This window comes from Salarias fasciatus (genome assembly GCF_902148845.1).
Source record: "Salarias fasciatus chromosome 7 unlocalized genomic scaffold, fSalaFa1.1 super_scaffold_4, whole genome shotgun sequence".
Lineage (NCBI taxonomy): Eukaryota > Metazoa > Chordata > Actinopteri > Blenniiformes > Blenniidae > Salarias > Salarias fasciatus.
The window spans coordinates 7,417,930-7,437,731 of record NW_021941229.1 but is presented as its reverse complement, the minus strand read 5'-3'; the positions used below and the strand labels follow the sequence as shown (position 1 = coordinate 7,437,731).

The 19,802-nt window shown below is 42.1% G+C and overlaps 1 protein-coding gene across 1 annotated transcript; it reads right to left on the bottom strand.

Moving 5' to 3' along the window:
* Window positions 1–82: 82 nt before the first annotated feature.
* On the bottom strand, window positions 83–15,436 carry ppp2r2ab (protein phosphatase 2, regulatory subunit B, alpha b). The gene is made up of 10 exons (XM_030084130.1): window positions 15,129–15,436; window positions 12,642–12,710; window positions 7,249–7,346; window positions 6,985–7,150; window positions 5,842–5,954; window positions 5,485–5,662; window positions 4,831–4,995; window positions 4,548–4,717; window positions 2,152–2,243; window positions 83–1,834 (listed from the first exon to the last, which is right to left on the bottom strand). The coding sequence occupies exons 1-10, from the start codon at window positions 15,133–15,135 to the stop codon at window positions 1,555–1,557; spliced, it is 1,338 nt and encodes a 445-aa protein (XP_029939990.1). The 5' UTR covers window positions 15,136–15,436; the 3' UTR covers window positions 83–1,554.
* Between the last annotated feature and the right edge of the window lie 4,366 nt (window positions 15,437–19,802).

The following is a 19,802-nucleotide window of genomic DNA, read 5'->3' as shown; positions in this document are numbered from 1 at the left end:
ATGAAGTTGAACCAGTGTGAAGCTCATTTAACCATCATGAGGCTCTGATGGGATCCCATCAACAATCAGGCAAGAGCAGCAATGCAAAAAGTAGTTCCTTTATTATTATTTTTTTTCCACCATCATAGATTAAAACTGTAGCTATACATTACTAGAGGCCTCGATAGAATCTGAACTGTCCACATTTTAAATATGGTGCGGCGACATCAAGCGCTGCAGGTCTCCGGGCGGCTCGCTGCGCCGCCACCGCGTCCAGCAGCGGGACCGTCTGCAGTAGTTCAAACACACACTTTCAGTGACGTAATGCCTCAAATAATGTTTTTTTTTTTTCTTCTTCTTTTTTAAATTGCAGTCTCACAACACAGACATCCACGTACTTTTTAATTGGTGCAGCAACAAGAGTCCAGTGTCAAATTGAAATAAAAAGAAAGGTTTCCCCTGTTGTGGTGCACAGCTGGAGCTGCAGTGACACCGCGGGAAGACCATACCTAAAAGATCACTCCAACAACAAAAAAAAAAAAAAAATAGATGTGTTTCAGGTCCGGCTTGGTGTCACAAAATAGGACGGAACAAACGTCTTAACCTCTTTTTAATATAAATATGACAATCAGAATAATTATCTTTGAATAGGTTTTCTCTTATACCTGACGATTGTGAGACAAAAAAAAGAAAAAAGAACTGATTCACAGAGACACACAGTCAGTCTCCAAAACTAAACGTAGAAAACCAAGATCTCGTGTTGAATGTGGCGACCCAGAACCTGAGGCACAAAGAGCGGGACAAACACATCGCTGGACCCGACCCAAGCTGAGCCAGCAGCGAGTGTGTGAGAGTGTGTGTGCGTGTGTGTGTGTGTGAAGAAAACCGTGAACATACCGGTGTGACGGTTGGGTACGAATGGTTTAATGAAAACACTGGAGATGTGAGGAGACTCAAAGGACAGACAGTAGAATGAATTCATTAATAAAAAGGTGTACACACACACAAACGCGCACACACACACAAAAAAGGTCAAATTTCTCTTAGAAAAATAAACACTACAATGGCACAGGACAAAAAAAAAAACAAAAAAACAAAAAAAAGGGAGGGAGGGTGTTTGTTTTTTTCTTTCTAAAGGGATGGTCTTGTCATTTACAGCCACAAAGCCATTCGGAACGAGGGGAATAGTTATAAAAATAAGCTTGTCTGTATTCTGAGTTTTTAAGAAAATTAAACTTTGACCCACGTTAAAAAGAAAAAAAAAGAAAAAAAAAAGAAACCGGCTGGTGGGCTAGCAAAGAAAAAAAAAAAAAACATGACATGGGAGGAAAAAAAAATTGGCACAACATCACTGAAACGACAAGGCAGGTGTCACTCTGCCACACACACTGATGATGGGCGAGAGCGAGTCTCCCTCCGTCCACACCGAGAACAAAGTGGCAAAGTCTGGGCACGCAGTAGCGACGGACGGGACGGGGGTGGGGGGGGGACGCTGGTTGCTACCACAGATCACCCCCCCGGTGAAGCTGCGGGGCGGGCCGAGCGCCCGGTCTCACGCCGAGCTCGCCCTGCGCTTTAGTTTACTTTATCTTGGAATATGTATAGGTTGTTGGTCGTTGCCACGGCGATGATGTTGTCCTGGGGGTGCCAGGCTGTGTGGAGGATCTTCTTGTTGAAGTCCAAACTGTCCACGCTGATTTCGTCCTTCTTGCGCTTGCCGCCGGCGCACACCTTGCGGGGCTTGAGGACCTGCATGGGCTTGCTGTTCTCGCGGGACGCCTCCAGCGTCACGTCCCGCCGGTGGCCGCGGTCGAACATCCGGAAGAAGTTGTTGTACGAGCCGGTCATCACCACGCTGCGAAAACGGCGAGAGGCTTTATGAGACAAACTTGCATTTCTACATAAATCACTATTCGGGAAGCAACATCACTTAAAATTAACTTGGCAAACTTTTATACGTTAAGTAGAACTGCTTCGCAGGTAAATGTCTCAAGAGAAGAACTGTGATGATCATGCTCTATGATTTAAACAGGATGAGACATCTGATCGAATGAAAAACAGTATTTTTAGAGGCAGATGGAAGAATTCAAATGGCCTAAAAAAAAAAAAAAAAAAAAGTCCCCCATTTCGATGTTTGCTCTGGCAGCAGCTGTAAACTGCCCCTCTGTGTACCTGTCATTTCCATTCCAGCAGCATTCGAACTTGTCGAAGATGCAGTCGTTCTCGTAGAGCGAGCACAGCTTGCTCCTCAGGTATTCATGGACCTGTGAAAACATGAGGAGACGGCGGGTCAAATGCTGACCGCAGCAGCTTATAAACACCGGAGGAACGGCTTTTCAGCTCATGAACAATCACCTGGAGGCAGAGGACATCTATGGAGTGAGTAACTTCAATGCACCACATTAAGAACATACGAGGGAGCCATCTAGTGGCCACCAATGGAATTAAAAGTGATTTAAAAAAAGGTGTGGCCACACTAAGAAAATATTTGTCAAATTATTACTGTATTCAATACATTTACATACAGACAAAATACAATAAATGAAAATAAGAATCAATATGATTCATCAAAACATCAACTGGAACATCGTTCTGACACGACACCCAGAAGTCGACACCGTTATGTAACAGTAGTTGAAGCTGGAGCAAACTGCAGCTTTAAATGACTTAGATATTTATCAGTGTTGTCAAACAACAGACTTACAGTGACCGATCCACACATTAAAATAGTATCAGAGAAACACTAGAGACAAAGTGACTGACGTGCAGTGGAACAAACAACTCTTCTTACTGCAGAGGAAATATTTTATTAAAAACAATTAAAAAATGTAAAATTTGCCTCATAATGGAGGGAATTAACTTCTTGTGTAGACTTAACAGGACGCACACAAGTGAGCTTGAGCGGATACAGTACGCAGATTAACACACCCATACACACTCCTTTCACTTCAGGGGTCACAAGCAGAACACATTTCATATTGAGTGGGCCAAACCAATCAATTAAATCTAAAATTTAAAGATTTTTCTGTGTTGTTTTGCAGAGCACAAGTGACGAAAATGTCTATATTTTAACAAAACCAAATCAATTACCAACAGCAAAAAAACAAAAACAAAAAAACAATGTCAACATTAATCAAGTTTTCCTGATACCTTCTGGTGCTAAATATGAGTTTTTTTCTATCGCTGATGTGTTATGCTTTTTCTTTTTAAACACACACTCGGGCTGACAGCATTGCTTTGAGGTTGAGGTTCATGGCAGCACCGCCGTTTTCTCAGCTTGGTTCTGAGCCGTGTTGTCAGCTAAGCTTAAGAAGCAGTGGTTAAAAAAAATCAAAAAAAAAAAAAAATCAATGTTTTGAAATGTTTTACCATTTTCTTGATGGCCTTGGTAGGCCAGAACAGTCTCTTGTGGGCCAGATTTGGCCTACGGGCCCTATGTTTGACACCCTTGCTATTGCAGCTGTTTATGGTTGTCGGAAAAAAACAAAACAAAAAACAAACAAACAACTATCGGGGTTTCCTGATGCAGATTTGCTGCATATTCAAAGTTAATTCAGGGTCAATTTAAGCCAATTGTCACTTCCATTTATCCCTTAGAAAAATAAATGATCAACACATCAAGAAGCTTTTTTCCACGGGCGGCTTATTGGAGATGATCATCTATTGAACTAACGTTAGGCTTCAGGACTCATTCAGCTCCTTCCTGTTAACGTCTGTTCAAGTATTGTAAAACGTCCTCACAGCAGCCAAAGGTGTGATACTGAAATCTTCTTACCGTCTAAAAAAATATCCATGACCATGTGAGGACTTCACACATAGCAAAGTGTTAATAAATGACACTAATAGTTAAAAATTGATAAGAAACTGATGACAGCAGCCTTCGTCAGTGCTGTGGTAGTGGAAAACGGCTCAGACCTGCTGAGGCTCACATGTGTTAAGATTTAACTGCTCTTCAAAAGGAAGCAAAACCAGTTTTATTTTTTATCAATAATTTGCTTTATTTTATCACATCTTTATATGTTCAAATTCTGTATTCGGTGTGGAGCTGCAGTTAGAACAATATTTTCTGATAAAAGGCATCAAGAAATGAATGTTTAATTTCATTCTATTATATAAAAAAAAAGGTAGAGCTTGAGAGATGTCACATGGTATTTGTTTGGTCTGACACAATCAGAGGGCTCGACCCCAAACAGGTTCATCTGCATTCGAGAGGAATGCCTGAGGCAGTTGGTCATAAAAGTAAGAGCCTGTGCCAATAGTTCCACGAGTAGAGAAAGCCGATTTGTTCAGATAGCGTGTAAACAAGAGCAGATAAGATTATCAGTCAGGAAAAAATATATATCAGATAATGGGAAGTTTACACCTGGAATGAAGCTGAATTTTAAATTAGAGTTGAAAATTAGAAACAATTCTCCGACATGTTTACCACTGACAAACATGACTGAGATAAAGGGTCAGACTATACAAGTTTATTCTTTCTGCTCCTTTTCATTCAGGGATTTGAAAACTGTTTTGTTTTTATATTTAGAATGAATGAAATAAAACTGAACCAAGGAACACTGGCTCACCTGATAGGTCTCCACAGGCCTGGTTTCCATGTTCAGGTCCCAAATCTTCACAGACAAGTAGTCCCTTGTCATCATGTATCGCCCGTTGTGGCTGAACTTGACGTCTGAGATTGAGGATATTATCTCAGAGAAGAAGGAGCGATTACTGGGATCTTCTGGCTCCTCGAACACTGTTACGATAGAGAGAGTAGAATCAAACATCTCGAGCGGGACGGGACCAACCGGGTCTTATTCGGCAGGTCAGTGCAGAGAAAAGGAGGGATTCGAGGGATTTGAAACTCACACTTCGAGTGCTTGTCGCAGAGCGCTGAAGCCCTCATGTCGCACAGGCGGATGGTTCCTTTGCTGCTGCTGTAGACGAAGGTGTTGCACTGGTGAGGGTGAAACTCTGCGGCCGTGATCACCTCCGTCAGCTCCTCCATGTTGGCCGGTTTGATGTCTACGATGTCTGAGGAGCACACGGTTAAGGAAGGGGGGGGGGGGGGGGGGGACGATCACAACTGGCGAAGCTGGTCAGATGAAGACTGACCGATAACCTTTAACTTTTCATTTCATACAGCGGTCAGACTGCATGTGTGTTAAGACACATTTCGGGCTTTCATCAAGTGGACGTCTGCCAGCACTGACACTTTCAGTAGCTAATCGAGCTGAATGTGCAAACCCCTCCATGTTCTCCAGAGCTGTTGATGAGGCACATGTGAAAGCGCAGATGCATCGCTAACGGAGAAAAGAAATTGATCTCTGATGCCGGATTTGGAAATGCTTGAGTGCCGCTTGAGTCATCAACCCTCCGACTCGTTTTTACAGGCAGATAAAATCAGCGACTTTATTATGAAATACTCAAATAACCTTAATTATTCGACACAGGACATGTTATGAATGAAAAATCGGCAGATTCGGGAGCTTAAGAAGTGTCTGATGAGGTCTTTAAGGATACTGAAGCTGCGGTCGGTGATCTCCAGGTGCCACAGGTTGATGCGCAGGTCGTCTGCAGACAGGTAAGTCTCGTTGTCGCTGTTGACTGAGATAGAGTTGATATGGTAGGTGTGGGCGTTGGCGAACACCCTCCGTGGACTGGCCTCCACCATGAGGTCCATGGGTATTAAAACAGGTACCTGATCGATGAAGCAGGAGAGACTGCATGAAGTCTGAAGAAACAAAATTCCTCGAAGAGGCTACTGTACTTGGCAATAAACCCGATTCTGATTAATTAAGACGACTTAAAGAAATTTAGTAACAAAATATACAATGAGGCACTGCAGCCTGTTGCAGTGTGTTTGAATCAAGCACTGACCCGCAGTGACGTGATAGTGTTGGGGTCTTTGTAGCGTCCATCCTCCTCTTTCAGATTATAACCTTCTGGTCTCTTGTCTCGTTCACTGATTTTCCATAATTTAATCGTCTTATCTGGAGAAAAAACGGGGAGGGGGGAAAAAACAAAACCAGTTCACATCAAATAATTCACAGTACCAGGAGCAGAGTAAGCAGCTCATAAAAATGGTGTTTCACAAAAAACAAACATAAAATTGAATGAAAAAAACATGGGTTTTGTTTATAGATTTACTTAACTGTAGTAATTTTGACAAATCTAATCATGATTTCCAAACAAAGACTGAGAAAAACTGTCAAAAGAAACAGCAGCTCATAATTTATTTTTTTTTTTTTTTATTTAAATACTTTTCATCAGTAAACAATTCTTACTGAGCAAAATCCAAGTCAACTTTTGCCTCAATCCTCAACAGGAGTGCTAATTTTTTGGCGTAGCCCTTTGGGACCATGAGCAGCAAACCCTTGGATTCCAGGGTCTTTCTGTGTGGACTGTGTATGTTTTACTAGTGTGTGAGCTTTGAGTATTCTGCATTACTTATTAAGTTACTCTAAACTGTAGATGTCAATGAGAGGGAACATCTCTCTCAGCAGGGATCTGATCCAGGCCCCTGCTTGGAGGATTTTTGTTTTTTTAAGATCATCTTTAGGTAATTTTTTCTTTTTTTTGAGACGATCTCGGAGTCACTTGAACACAGCGCACAGAGTCCCATAAGTTAGGGGTTACTGCCAAGTAATATCTATTTGTGCTAAGCCATCTGTGCAGAAACAGTGTTTTCACTTAAGTGACGTGAGATCACAAAAACTGTTCAACACTGCTGTTATTGTCAGGAGGAAAAAGACACAATGAGCTTCCTTCACTTCAGCTTGTATTCACTTCCATGAGTTTCTCAGTCCAATACAATGCTGACAGCAGCTCTTGACTTAAAATCAAAGACATTTATGATTTTCATATAGTTTTCTTCCTTTTAGTGTGTTTTAGGGTGGTCTTTATTTTCCGTCTTGCTTCTAATTTCAAATATCTCATCCTCACACATTGTTGTGAATGAACTGTATGGTCGGGGGGGGGGGGGCCTTGGTCGTCAGGTTTCATTGAGATCGAAGTTCTCACCATTAGTGGACAGAAGGAACTGAGCAGCATTCTTCTGAGGAAGCCAGCGAATCTTGTTGATCTTCTCCTCGATTTCCAAACTCTTCAAGTAGTCGAACTCGGGCTCGTGGCTCTGGAAAGTGCTGTAAACATTGTACTCGCTCCGGAACTGAGGCTGACTCTTATTCTGTTGGGAATGGAGAGACGTCGTCCGAACTTTACTTTTGTTCAGTAAGACCCTCTGAATGCTTCTGAAACTATTGAGGAAAATAAACAAGGCTGTACCTCTATTTCCTGCTGGAATATGACCACACGCCCACCCTTGTCTCCAGTGGCCAGCAGCTCCCCTGTGTGGTTGAACTCAACAGTAGATATAATGTCCGCTGTAAGAGGGAAAAAAAGAAATCAGACATTAAAACCGACATTTTCCATGTTTCACAAATGGAGCACTGACAGTGTGCAGCCTCTTTCCAACACACCGAGGAGCCACTCATTTAATCCTCACTAACCCTGGACTCATCCCGGTGGTAGATGGACGGGCGCGCTGCTGCGCAAGGATGTCGCCGCATGTAGAGCAGACGGAGAACGATCACTAACCTACTTTTCTCCTCCTTTTTCTCTCTGTCTTACTCAGACAACGCTGCACATTTTCCCCCAGCAGCAGAGCGCCGCTTCACAAACTGAAGCTCGCTGCCACATCGATGCACACTCGCTTAACCCTTTGTTGCCCACCGGAGCATGAAGACAATACTCCAGAAAGGCTGTCGACTGTCTCTGTGTACGCCGTCCGTCCTGAGGGCCTATTCGTGCTGGGGGACGTATCTAAACTGATAGCTTGGCGGTTCAAGATGATGCACAGCTGAATAATATGTTTTTTGACACATATTACACAACTGGGCATATTTCAAGTGAGAGCAAAAAACTATAACACGTGCAAAGTGAGACAAAACTAAGCCTTATTTGATTAATATTGCCTCAAATTTTCAACCATTATTGGACAATAGTATTACAGTCTATCATCAGAGTTTAGATATTGAATTCTTGTCAACTCTTCAAAGTGTGTTTAAACAACAGCCCGAGACGCCGGCGAGCAGCCGACTGAGGATCTAAATGCGACGCTAAGCGATGTGTACAAAGCAGAAGAGGGCTATAAAAAGATATCAGGATGATTCCAGCCTGCAATTTCCGACGTCAATTAAAAGGCAAAGGGGGGAGACTACGGAAGTCTTCAGAGGGACGAAGCTTCACGTCTGTTACGCAGGGATGTACAGATGCAGATCTGACTGCAAGAGAGCTTCGGCTGACGCTCAAGTGTTGCTGCGTCCTTCAACTGAGCAAGGCCGGCGCACAAATAATGTGACAGACAGACCGGACTGCATCCTCCACTTCAACGCAGGCTGAAGATGAACGCGCTGCAACGTGATGGAGCAGCAGCTGATGACGTTTAAATTATATAAAGATATAGAGATCAGCACAGGATGAAAAAGTAACTGATTAAAAGGCTGCATTGCAGGAAAAACATTAAAAATACTGAAATCAGTTTATACTACCACTTTTATATTTCAAGTGTATTGTCAGGCTACTTGAAGATGCTTCCATATCAATCCTGTCAACCTTAAAAAAAAAAAAAAAAAAAAGAATAAAAATAGAGCAAAATTTGATCTTACTAAAACCCCTCACATCTCAGGATACAATACAGTACTAATATACTGCTCAGGTCCAAATGGAGATATTGAGCCCTTGTTTCTGAGTTTCAGTGAACACCTTCCAGAAAACAAGGACAAAAGCATTCCACCGAGTTGCAGCTGCTTCTGGATGCAGATGCAGAAGTGACTGCAAAAATATCCTTTTAGACAAAAAAAAAAAAATGCCCTCAGGAAGCAGAAAAAAATACACGTAATCATTCCACTAGAGCATCAGTCACATGCAAGCATTTGTGTTTTAACTGCGGAGAGCTGATGACAGCGGTGCGACCATTTACCCAGAGACCCTGTCACTGGAATATTTGTGTTTTATCCACATCCATCGCACCTCTAGTTGGCGCTACACAGTCCGCTGGTGCTGCGCTGTGGGCGACACTGAGGCCAGTTTGAGTCTGGTCTGAGAGGATAATGCAGCCACTCATGACACTGATCCAGGGAGATGTACTTCTGCAACGGCTGTGGAAATTTCATTCTACACAAGTCTGACTAGACGGAGCCAGAAAGCGAAACGCTAACCTCCTGAGCACTTCAACATTCATGGTCTGAGGTTTCTTGAACATTGTCATTCAAAGGCTTCGAATACACACAATGTATTTAGGGGACGATATTAACAACAACCACCAATAAACTTTGAAAGAATTTCAGCATTTTTGGGACATTTTCTCATATTAGTAATCATGTAAAATCTTCATTTCTCTTTCTTGAAGGTGAAGCCTTCACCAAGTTGAATGCGCGATGCCAGATTTTGAATGGTTGGATTGCTTTCCTTTTCATCAGCAATTGATTTACAGTTGTTTCTCAGTCCACAGGAACATTTCTACACATCGGAAATCTCCTGCTCGAGTCCCTGCAGACAGATGGAGTCCACCTCTGCATGGATAGAGGGCAATGAAAACTTTCTGTCACTCCTCTGCTGGCATGTGTTAAAGGGCTGAAACATACCAGCCAGGTGCAGAACATGATGAACCGAAGGACTAACTGTAAAATAAATCGCAAAGCACAGATACATTCTTTAAATTCCAATAACTACAGAGAGTGTTGTTATGCATCTGTGCAAAGCAAGAACAACCTTTTCATTTGACTGCCCGAGCACAGAAAATCAGGCTTCCAAATGATGAACCATCTTCTTGCATCATGACCGTGAAAGTGCAGCGTATTAAATGTCAACAACTACCACATAATTACATAAAATCAAGTTAGCTAATGAGATTATTGGCATATAGATGAACGGGTTAGTGAGCACACAGTCAACCAAGAGTACGAAGGCCAGAAGTCACTTTATAAGTCTCAATCAGCTATTCCAGCAGAGCATTTGCAAATCTCCTCTTCTTGAGTGAAACTATCCAAATAAGAAGGTGCAGGAGGCACGGAATGAACTATACTTGCAAATATCAGGAGCAGGTGCGTTGACCCGCCAAAAGTGGGAGATCAGTGTGAGGAAATTAATGCCGAGTCACATAAAAACTGTTAAAATCAAAGGGTTTTTCAAACTAGAAACATTTAATCAATCAAAGAAATGTTTTTAAATCCAGATGGGTGCTGGATTCCTTACAGGAGTCTTAGTGTGTGTCGAGTGTACTTATTCTAATGGTTGGTTAGTGAAATGTTCATCAATGGATTATTTAGTCAAATGTGTAAGTACGTGCTGGAGGTGAAACACTTGACAGCATAGAGCTGATCCAACGAATAACCTTGAAATCTTTTATATATTCTGTCTGGATCAGAGGTGTCGAATACGTTTTTAGTTCAGGGATCACACACAGTTCAGTTTCATTCTGAGTGGGCCGGGCCAGTAAAATAGAGCCACAATAGCCTTTGAATTTAAACTTAGTGACAAAATGTCAGTATTTTCACAAAACCACAAAATTACTACCAAAAATGACAACTGACATGAAGAAAAAAAATCATGAAACCCTTAAGAGTTTTTTTGGGCGGTTCAGTGGGCTGGATTTGAGCCTCTTGTGAGTCGGTTTTGCTGAACAGGCCTTATGTTTCACACCCCTGTTCTGAACTCATTTGACTCACTCAATATTTTAATATTCTATTAATATTCTGTGTGTGGAGCAACGCTGTAAGGAATTTCCCCTGGGATTAATAGTATTTTCTATTCCAGACAGACGGATCATTTCGTCCTATCTATAGCTGAACCTCAAAGGAGTATAAAAAGGGCTGAACGGAATCATCTGAACATCGGATACGCAACAATGTTCCAGAGTTTTACAATAATATGATTTACAGCAAATACAAAGTGTACGTAGAAGTTAATGTGTTGTCATTCCCAACAACGGCTTTCTCCTTCACACAGTGCAAATAGCTGCAAATGCTGCATAGAGTTTGAACGTGCTGACAAACCCTGTTGATGTGTAGCTTCAATGCACATTTGAAGATCATCTATCAACCATCCAACTGAAATCCAGATCCAGAGACATGATACTGGTCTGCATCCACAGCAGTTGGGAAAGAAGCCAAAAGACACGGAAGTATCCATCCACCCTAAAAGCTCGCAGTGCCCGACCGGCTGTATCGACCACGCTGCTCGCCTATGAAAACTGCTACCTGGAACGTCGGAGGACTGCCCGGCACGCGATGCTGCGTTCGTTCTGTTCAGGTAAGGAATGGCTTCTTTCTCATCCAAGCAGAGAAGTAGCTACTTGTAGAGGTGGGTGGACTTTATGGTTTTGTTTCACACTTGCGGACTGTCGTTGAGAGATGTTTATGTGCAAACGATTTATCTGAAGACTTCTAGACACTCTGTTTCTGAACTTTAGTAACATTTTCAATATAAAAAAAACAGGGATGAACCAATACCATTTTTTTAAAGGACAAGTACTTAATAAATACTGTGAAGCCTAATTCATATTCTATACATAAATGATATACAAGTCTATGCATTATTGCAAAACGCCTTCAATATTCTCAAAGGGTCCAGCATCTGTCCAGTGTGTAGCGTCCATCTACGTGCTGCTCTGTGCGTACTGAAGATGCAGAAACACACTCCAGTCTGCTGGTAATGAGCGCATCAGTCGTGTTTTAATCATTGCTGGTGTGTGAGCCCCAAAACGTTTTTGCATAAAGCACGGCTGGGAGTAAAATCCTCCTGGATCCAGTGAGCAGCTATACTTATGAGTGACATCGAGCCAAGTTTGTTGGTTCAAATGTGGTTGGCAAATTAGTTACTGGTGTTGTACGAACTTTCACCACCTCTCGATATTTTTGCAGATCATAAATCTGTCTTACGTTTGTCATTCTCATTCATGTTAAAGAATCTCTGAACCAATGGCATCATCCATGGTCTCTTGTATATCAGCCGATAGAAGACGTAACACTCACTGGGTCGTATCAAGGATCTTTATTAGTACGAGTATTCCGTGTCGTATCAGGCCCGATACTGGTATCGGTATATTATCATAAAAACAGCTTTGGAAATGTTGTTTTCCTCTAAGATGAATAGAACAATGTCACTTCCATTAACACTGAACTTCAGATGTGACCGAAAATGAATCCAATCCCAAAATGCGCCCCAAAAAAATTCTGATTTAGTTTATCACACAGTGAACCTCCAAGACCAATAATGCTCTGCTTCCTCGAACAACTCCAGGCTTTCAGCGGCTCACCCACAGGAAGCTTGTAAAGTGTTTGGTTTGTATAAGCATTACTTTAAAATGGCAATTAAATCTGTCATAAAGATCGACTATGACAGTCCTAATGTACATACAAACAGGAATGCAACCAGTTTGCAAATGTCCATACACAGTTTTGAAAAACAAAATACAGGGCAAAAGTCTTTACCTTTAGACTTGCATACATATATCTGTTAGTGAAATTGCAATTAGATACATAACTCCACAATGCCAGCCATGCTCAGCATGTATTGGATGTCAATGGTGTGGGGAGTGTGCATATGTACACAGACAGAGGAAGGCTGCTCACAGCTTTACATCTAAGCTCTAGGCTGGGAGAAATAAGAGGTCGTACCTTCAGCTACGTCATCATCAATGGCTCCTTTCACCTGAGAGAAGCACCACTGCATGTCGCCTCCAGGTCCTGCACAAACAGCACATATTACGTGTTACATTAGCAACATTTTCATTTCTGGTTAGATGAAATGGCAATTAAAAACAACATGTATTAGAACTCCTGCAGAGTACATGCACACTGTTAAAAATGGCAACGGAGTGAAACATTGTTCTTTTAAGAACATTGGTACATTTTTTGGGGGGACATGTTGCAAAAACATGCACGGATAGAAATGTGCACATATCCTCTCAAAACTTCTGCAAGCCCGGCCTGAAAGCATGCAGAGCACACCTCTTCGATACACCAGCAATGTACACACACACCATGACTTAACACAATCCGCACGTAATGAGATCAACACGTTCAGTCGTTATGGAAATTTGCTGTGAACAAATTTGTGTAAAAAGTTGATCTTATTGCCACAGTGTTGGCAGAGATGAACTGAACATAATAAAAACTGCAGCAGGTTAAATGTGATCAGACTCGGTGTCAGGACTCACACTGAACACAACAGGCCTCTGGACTGACTGGAAGTGAGTGACCTGAGAGCTACAAAGCACTATTTGTGGTATTTTGAGAAGCAGGAAGAAAAAGTGATGTACATTTCCACAAAAGCTAGAAACCTAACAAAAGCAGACCTTATCTCAAAGTTCAGCACAACTTTTCATACATGTACTCTATCGGTTTCATCAATTTATCAGATTGTTAGAAACAGGAATTATGTTCAGTCCCTTTCACAAAGTGATTTTTTTTCTGCCTGAGAGGGAGAGTTGAGTTCATACTGCAGCCATAAATACTGACTAAAGAATACACCACAGTAACACACTGTAAATGCAGCTTTGAAGCATCCTTTATTTAAACCGTGCTCCATTGTTAACAGCAGGAGATGCAATCGTGTCAGAGGCTCCTACGTTAAAAATACTGCTACAAGAAAATACACGCCACAATATTTGTTAGCAGCCTCTGCCACTAGTCCCTACAGGTTCCCGTCAACACAGTTCATTGCTCAATAAAGAAGCTGGAATTCTGCATATTTTAAAGGCGCAATCATTTCTGTTATTATGCAATAAAAAACTGGTCCGATTGGATAACAATGTCCAGGCGTATTGGAGGAGCTCTGCAAAATAATCAAGGACATTTATGAGTCACCATGGCTTCAGAATGAACACAATCTGAAATGAATCATGGTTTACCATTTTAAAAAGGCAGGGCATGGCTGCACTAAAAGCAGTCTTTACATAGAAACCTGGATATCTGAGTGATCTATGAGAAAAAATGTCCCTAAAAGCAAACAGGTGTTAAAATGTGCCAATCTCTCAACTAGATGGTGATGAGCAATGCATCTGCCTACAGACCAATGCGATTTCCCCGCCCAAATGGACCGTATGCATGTTCTTAACACATCACCGAGGTCCCCTATTCACTTTACCGACGTAATACTACTAAATCTAAATCGGAAATTACATGCATAGCCATGATTTCCTGCCAAATTGACAATATCGCTGACTTCAGTACAAATAACGCAAATGAATGAAATGAAGCTGAAGTGTACAAATCCCCCACTATGAAGCTATTTTTCAACAAGGTTGATTCAGAATATATGCAGAAAGATGTATATTCCGAACACTGGTTTTGATTGTTCAATTTGTATAACCAATAAATACAGAAAACCAGCCTCTGGGTCTGCAGCAGGCCTGCTGTGCTAGCCTGCATGTGGGCAATGTCAAAGTTTGCGCTAGTGGAAGCTAGCTTGGCTCACAGGAAATCTATATAGTTTTATATGAATATGTTTACCGGCACAGGTTACCGTTGACACCAAAAGCTCCAAAGAAGTCAAGAAACAAGCTGCGAGAACTTAGTGTGACGGATAGCAGTGTTTGGCCATGCAAAGTTAGCATGCACAGAAAACGGTCCCGGGCCGGTGTTTCGGACTAGTTGGTTTCCCTGATGACTAGTGCCCACCCCGCTTCAGCGTCCGTCGTTGAACAACAGTAACAGGTACTTACAGAAACAGGTACCGCAAATCTTAAAATACGACTCACAAAAAGGTGTAACGCTTGAAATTTTTATTGTACATACGGTTAAACAACAGCTACGGATTTCTGCCAACATCAGTTGATACGAGCGGCAACGTCGGACGCTACAGGAAGTCGGTCAGCAGTTATCTGGAAAACCAGCTAATTCGTAACACCGGTATACGGTAAACAGCTAAAGTCTGCTAGCGGCTAGTTAGCCGGACAGCTAGCTCCGGGCTCCGACAAGACAGGCCGGATGAGCGGTGACATCCGAGCTAGCATTAGCACCGGCTAAGTTCTGTTAGCTTCACCCGACATCGAAACGCTGCAAACGCCCAAGCAGAAACACGAGCGGACTGAACTGTCCCCGCTGAGACCGACCAGAGCTGTTCGAGCGGCGGTTCTGCGTGTGGAGGCTCGGCCGAATTACCTGCCATGACGAGACAGACAGTGGAGCTCGCCTCAGTCAGTCACGATCCTGCTCCCACTCCCACGCGTTGATTCGTGGGATGTGAACTTTTCCTTCCGCTCAGTGTGTGCGTGTGTGTGTGTATGTGTATGTGTATGTGTGTGCGGGGCTGCACGTCAGGCCCTGTGTGTGTGTGAGTATATGTGTGTGTCGTCCTACTCCCGCTCCTCTCCCGGGTGTTTCTCTCTCCCCCCTCCGTCCGTCCGTCCGCGTCGCTTCTTGCCGCCGGCCGCTTCGCATCCCACAAGTCACCTCTTCCACACCCCTCCACGGGCCCTTCCGCACGTGAACCAAAGGCTTTTGAAGAAGCGCGCGCACGGATAGGCACGGGGGCGCGGATCTCAGACCATGGGCGTCACACGGCACAGGGCCTCAGCAGTCAGACCACCAGTATCTGCAGTGTTTCCATCAGTTTTAGTTCGAAAATTGGACTTTTAGTCAGTATTTCTCATAACTCCTGGTTTTTAGGACATTTCTATTCTCCCTCCATCTGGACATACATGCTCTTAACATGCAAAGTGCTCATTTAATATTGAACAGATGAAATAAAGTACATCATGTCTTACAGCGTTCAACATTCAGTGCTTTCATCATATGTACAAACTATTTCCTCTCTGTACAAAAATAACTTTTAGAACACAATAACTGGTTGAGTTCACCACCCTTCAGTGCAGCTCCAACAGGAATAGTGGTGCCCTTTTCAATTCCCTTTTCTGATCTGTAACCATGTGACAGGAATGGGAAGTTCGGGGTACAGTCTGTAACGATTACCAGTCTTCTTTGTCATTTTTACACTTTAGAAGGTGACCCTGGTGTATTTTTCTTTCCAGGAAGTAGTTTTCTCACATACGAACAATGAATACAACGACGTCTGCTCACATTTGTGCTGTGCTTCACACTGGGCCAGATTTCACTCTCTTCCAGGCTGGGTTTGGCTTCTGGGCCACAGGTTTGTCATGCCTGTGATGTGTTCTGTTTTGTTCAGAATTCATTAGCACTGTGAAAATTTGTTCTTTTTGAATTTGTTTGAATGACAATAAACTGAATCTCACTGCATTTTTCTTTGAATACTACAACTTTATCCAGACTTTACCAATGTATCATTATTGATTGCCCTAAAAAAGTATCCACAAGTGATGCAAAGTTGTTACTTTCTCAAAGGATATCTGAGCAAACTTGAATCTTTGTTTCAATTAACTCTCAGACTCAGACATTGATGTGATTCTGCGTGACTCCTCTGCCCTGTTTGTGAGTCACCTGTCATCTTGCTCAAATGTCTTGTCTCTTCAGTTTTCAATCATCTAATCTATCAAGCAAGAGTCGTCAGCAAAGAAAAGCTGATTGCAGCCCACACGTTCAGCTCTTTTGCTCATCCTCCAAATACACAATCCTTATATGGCACCTGTTAGTAAAGGAAATACTTTACAACCATATATTACCAAGAAGTGTTTCTATAACAAAGAAATAATCTACCAACCTGATTTTTTTTTTCATTTTGCGGCTGGTATAATCCAGAAGAAAGAGACACAAAATAACTATTCGTGATATTTTCTTCATTTTGAACCAGTTCATACTACAAAATAGCTCAAGAAACTTGAAACACATAATTTACTGTTCACTTAGGTATGTAAAAATCTAGTTTACACCATCTTACTAAAAAAAAAAGAAACTTCATTTGCATCTAATAGTTAATAAGCTTAAAAATACATCTATTCCTGTTCAGTCAAATTTCTCTGAAAACAGCTTTAAAAAGTTAAAACTGAAAATCAACAATCTTGAGAAAAATTGACAGTCTTTTTTTATACAATAGACATATTTACTGAGGTTAGCAAGCTATTCGGGCGCATCCTACATGGTCATGCAAAATCACTTTATACCACAAGAGGGGGCATTGAGTCACTTTAGTCTTCAGTCACACTAATGGAAAATAGTCAAATGTTTTAGGAGAGATAGTGTAACTCTCTTTGTCTCAGGAACACTTTATTCGGTTTAAATTAAGATTAAATACTGTATCTTTACAAATAATTTTCATCATACATTTTAATAAACAAGACAGAATTATATGTTTTTAAATGTATGATAAAAAAGACAGGAAAAAAATCAAATTCAAATGGAGTGAGGACAAAGAAACAGCTAAAGCAAGATATTGAAGATTAAAAACACATCAGATAAGAACACATTCAGAGAGACAAAATTCAATTAAGACTAATGCTAAATTACAAATATAAAAAGAAGTTCAAAAGAGAAACTTGAGGCATTATTAATGTTGGAAAGTCAGAACCACCTACAAAACAAATTTTAAATCAAATATTGAAAAAAAAAATGCAAATTGAGTTAAAACAACTATTATGAGACTTCAAAAGTTATAAGAACAACACAAACTGGTGCAAAAAAGGGTGAAGCATTGAGCGATAGGTTCTCATCCCTCAGTTGGGTAACTGGAGTTCAGGTGTGTGATGATCCATCTAAAGTAAAACCATCAAAACTCTACAAACTACACAGAAAAATGCCTCCAAACAGACTCACACTGGAGATAATGTACCTAGATAAATCCAACCATGAAATCATGCCACACTTAAAGGCCTGTGAGGTCTTTGGAAACGAGAATATACTCATATCAGTCCCTCCTTCCTGTGTCTCTTATATGGTTAAATGCAGAAGGATGCACACTCTGAGAACACGATGTTTTGTCCAGGTTGTTGCTGGATAGTAGAAGCAGCGTTCTGATTGATTCTGGTGACGACCGAGCAACCTATAAGATGCGTCGGCCTTCAGATAGATTCACCACCTACAGAGACACTTCAGATCCTTCATCTCTTTCAGAGAAAATAACCCTCTTTGAAGAAAAGAGACACGCAGCATTATGGAGCCGCAGCTCGCTAAGACAGGCGGGAATCTGAGTAACGTCGTCCAAAGACGAGCCCAAGAGAAAATTAAATGAAAATTGCTCGACCAGACACTTGCTCAGCCGGAGTGAAGCTGTCAGTTCACTCCCGGTCCCTGCTTTTTCACCCATTTCACCTGTCAGGCTTTTCACACACCCTGTAATTGCCGTTTCCCAGAAGGAGATCTGTCTCTGTTTCTGTCAGAGACGCAGCAGTCCTGAGCTGGCCCAATCACCCGACCCTCAGTCAGGCACAGAGGCAAAGCGGATGGGAGGAAAAGACACCCGTGACCATCAGGACTTACAGTCACCAGCTGCTGGTTCAACCTCCCACAGCCCTCTCATCTCTAAATCACTCAAAAATACATCAGGGATGACTTTGCAAAAGAAATATGTTCAGTTTTGTGTTTTGTTGTTCCTGACGGTAAATTCGACCAATCACAACTATAATCGGATCAATAATGAGAGTCAAGCATGAACATAGCAATTAAGATTAGATCAATCATCAGACAAAGGAGGATTGTATCACTGTTACATGATAATGCATCTGAGTCACAAGAAGTCACAAGATTTTGTTGGAAAACATCCACCTAAGAGAGTCTCACTGAAACCATGAAGATCTGATGATTCGAATATTGTTCTGTTTTCAAAAGATAAGATGTGAGACGCCCTCCTGTGGCTGACGCCTTTATGTCAGAGGCAATAAAGGAAGGAAAGTATTGATGAATTAGCTCAGGCTGAGGTGGAGGACAAGAAAGAAGCTGGAGTTTTCTGTTTTTGTGAGATTTGTGGAAAAGTAAACATTTGTTTCTCAGTTTTGTAACTACTGGAGCAGTGCTGTTCCCCCCGGCAGGAACCAGAGGACTTTTAAGGGGATTTTCACTGCTCTTGAATGCACCAATTTTAAAATCGGAATGAGGCAGATGATTCCTGTGAATCTGGGCTTTCATGTTTGAGGCCGTCCTGCTGGGCAGCACAGTGTTTCAGTGATCAGGACTCTAGCCTGATGGCAGGAACGCCTGTGGTTTGAGTTTGGACCAGGCTTGCTGGCCTCTCTGTGTGGAGCATGTGCTTATTTGTGCATTTGGTTGACAGGGGGTCACTTTGGGTCCAGTCTCGAGTGTGCAGCTCGTCTTTTGAGAGTTAGTGGACTTCCTGCATGCCAAGCTGCAGTGTGTGAGAGAGAGAACCAGGCCCAGCAACAAGACTTTCTTGTTGAGATGTTTTCACCCATGACTGGAGCCCTTCAGCCCTGCACATAAATTACAGCTCCTAATTTTAGAAAGTGGCAGACAATGCACATTAGGCAGAGTAATTCAGTAAGTGGGATCTGTTTACAGCAACACGTGATTTCCATGAATATGTTATCAGTGCTTTGTCCTCATGGAGACTAAAAATATTCCCTGCTGTTCAGATGCAGCCTGCTGTTTTTGGGGGCGTTTGAGGCTCAGTTGGTAGAGTAGATGTCCTACAATCATAAGTTTGGAGGTTCAATTCCCCATCTCCACCTGTTGAAGTGTCCTTGGGCAAGGCACTGAACCTCAAAATACTCCCATTGTGCACTTTACATGGCAGTGGCATCCACTGGTTTACATAGGGATGCTGGGAGCTGAGAGGCTGCAAGGCTGGATGTGCTGTTAGCAGTTTGGAGTTTCAAATCCCAAAAGCAGATCATCACTGTGTGTCCCTGACCCCTGACCCCCAACAGCTTCCCAGAGTGCCTTAAAGTGGTTGTCCATAGAATTCTGGAA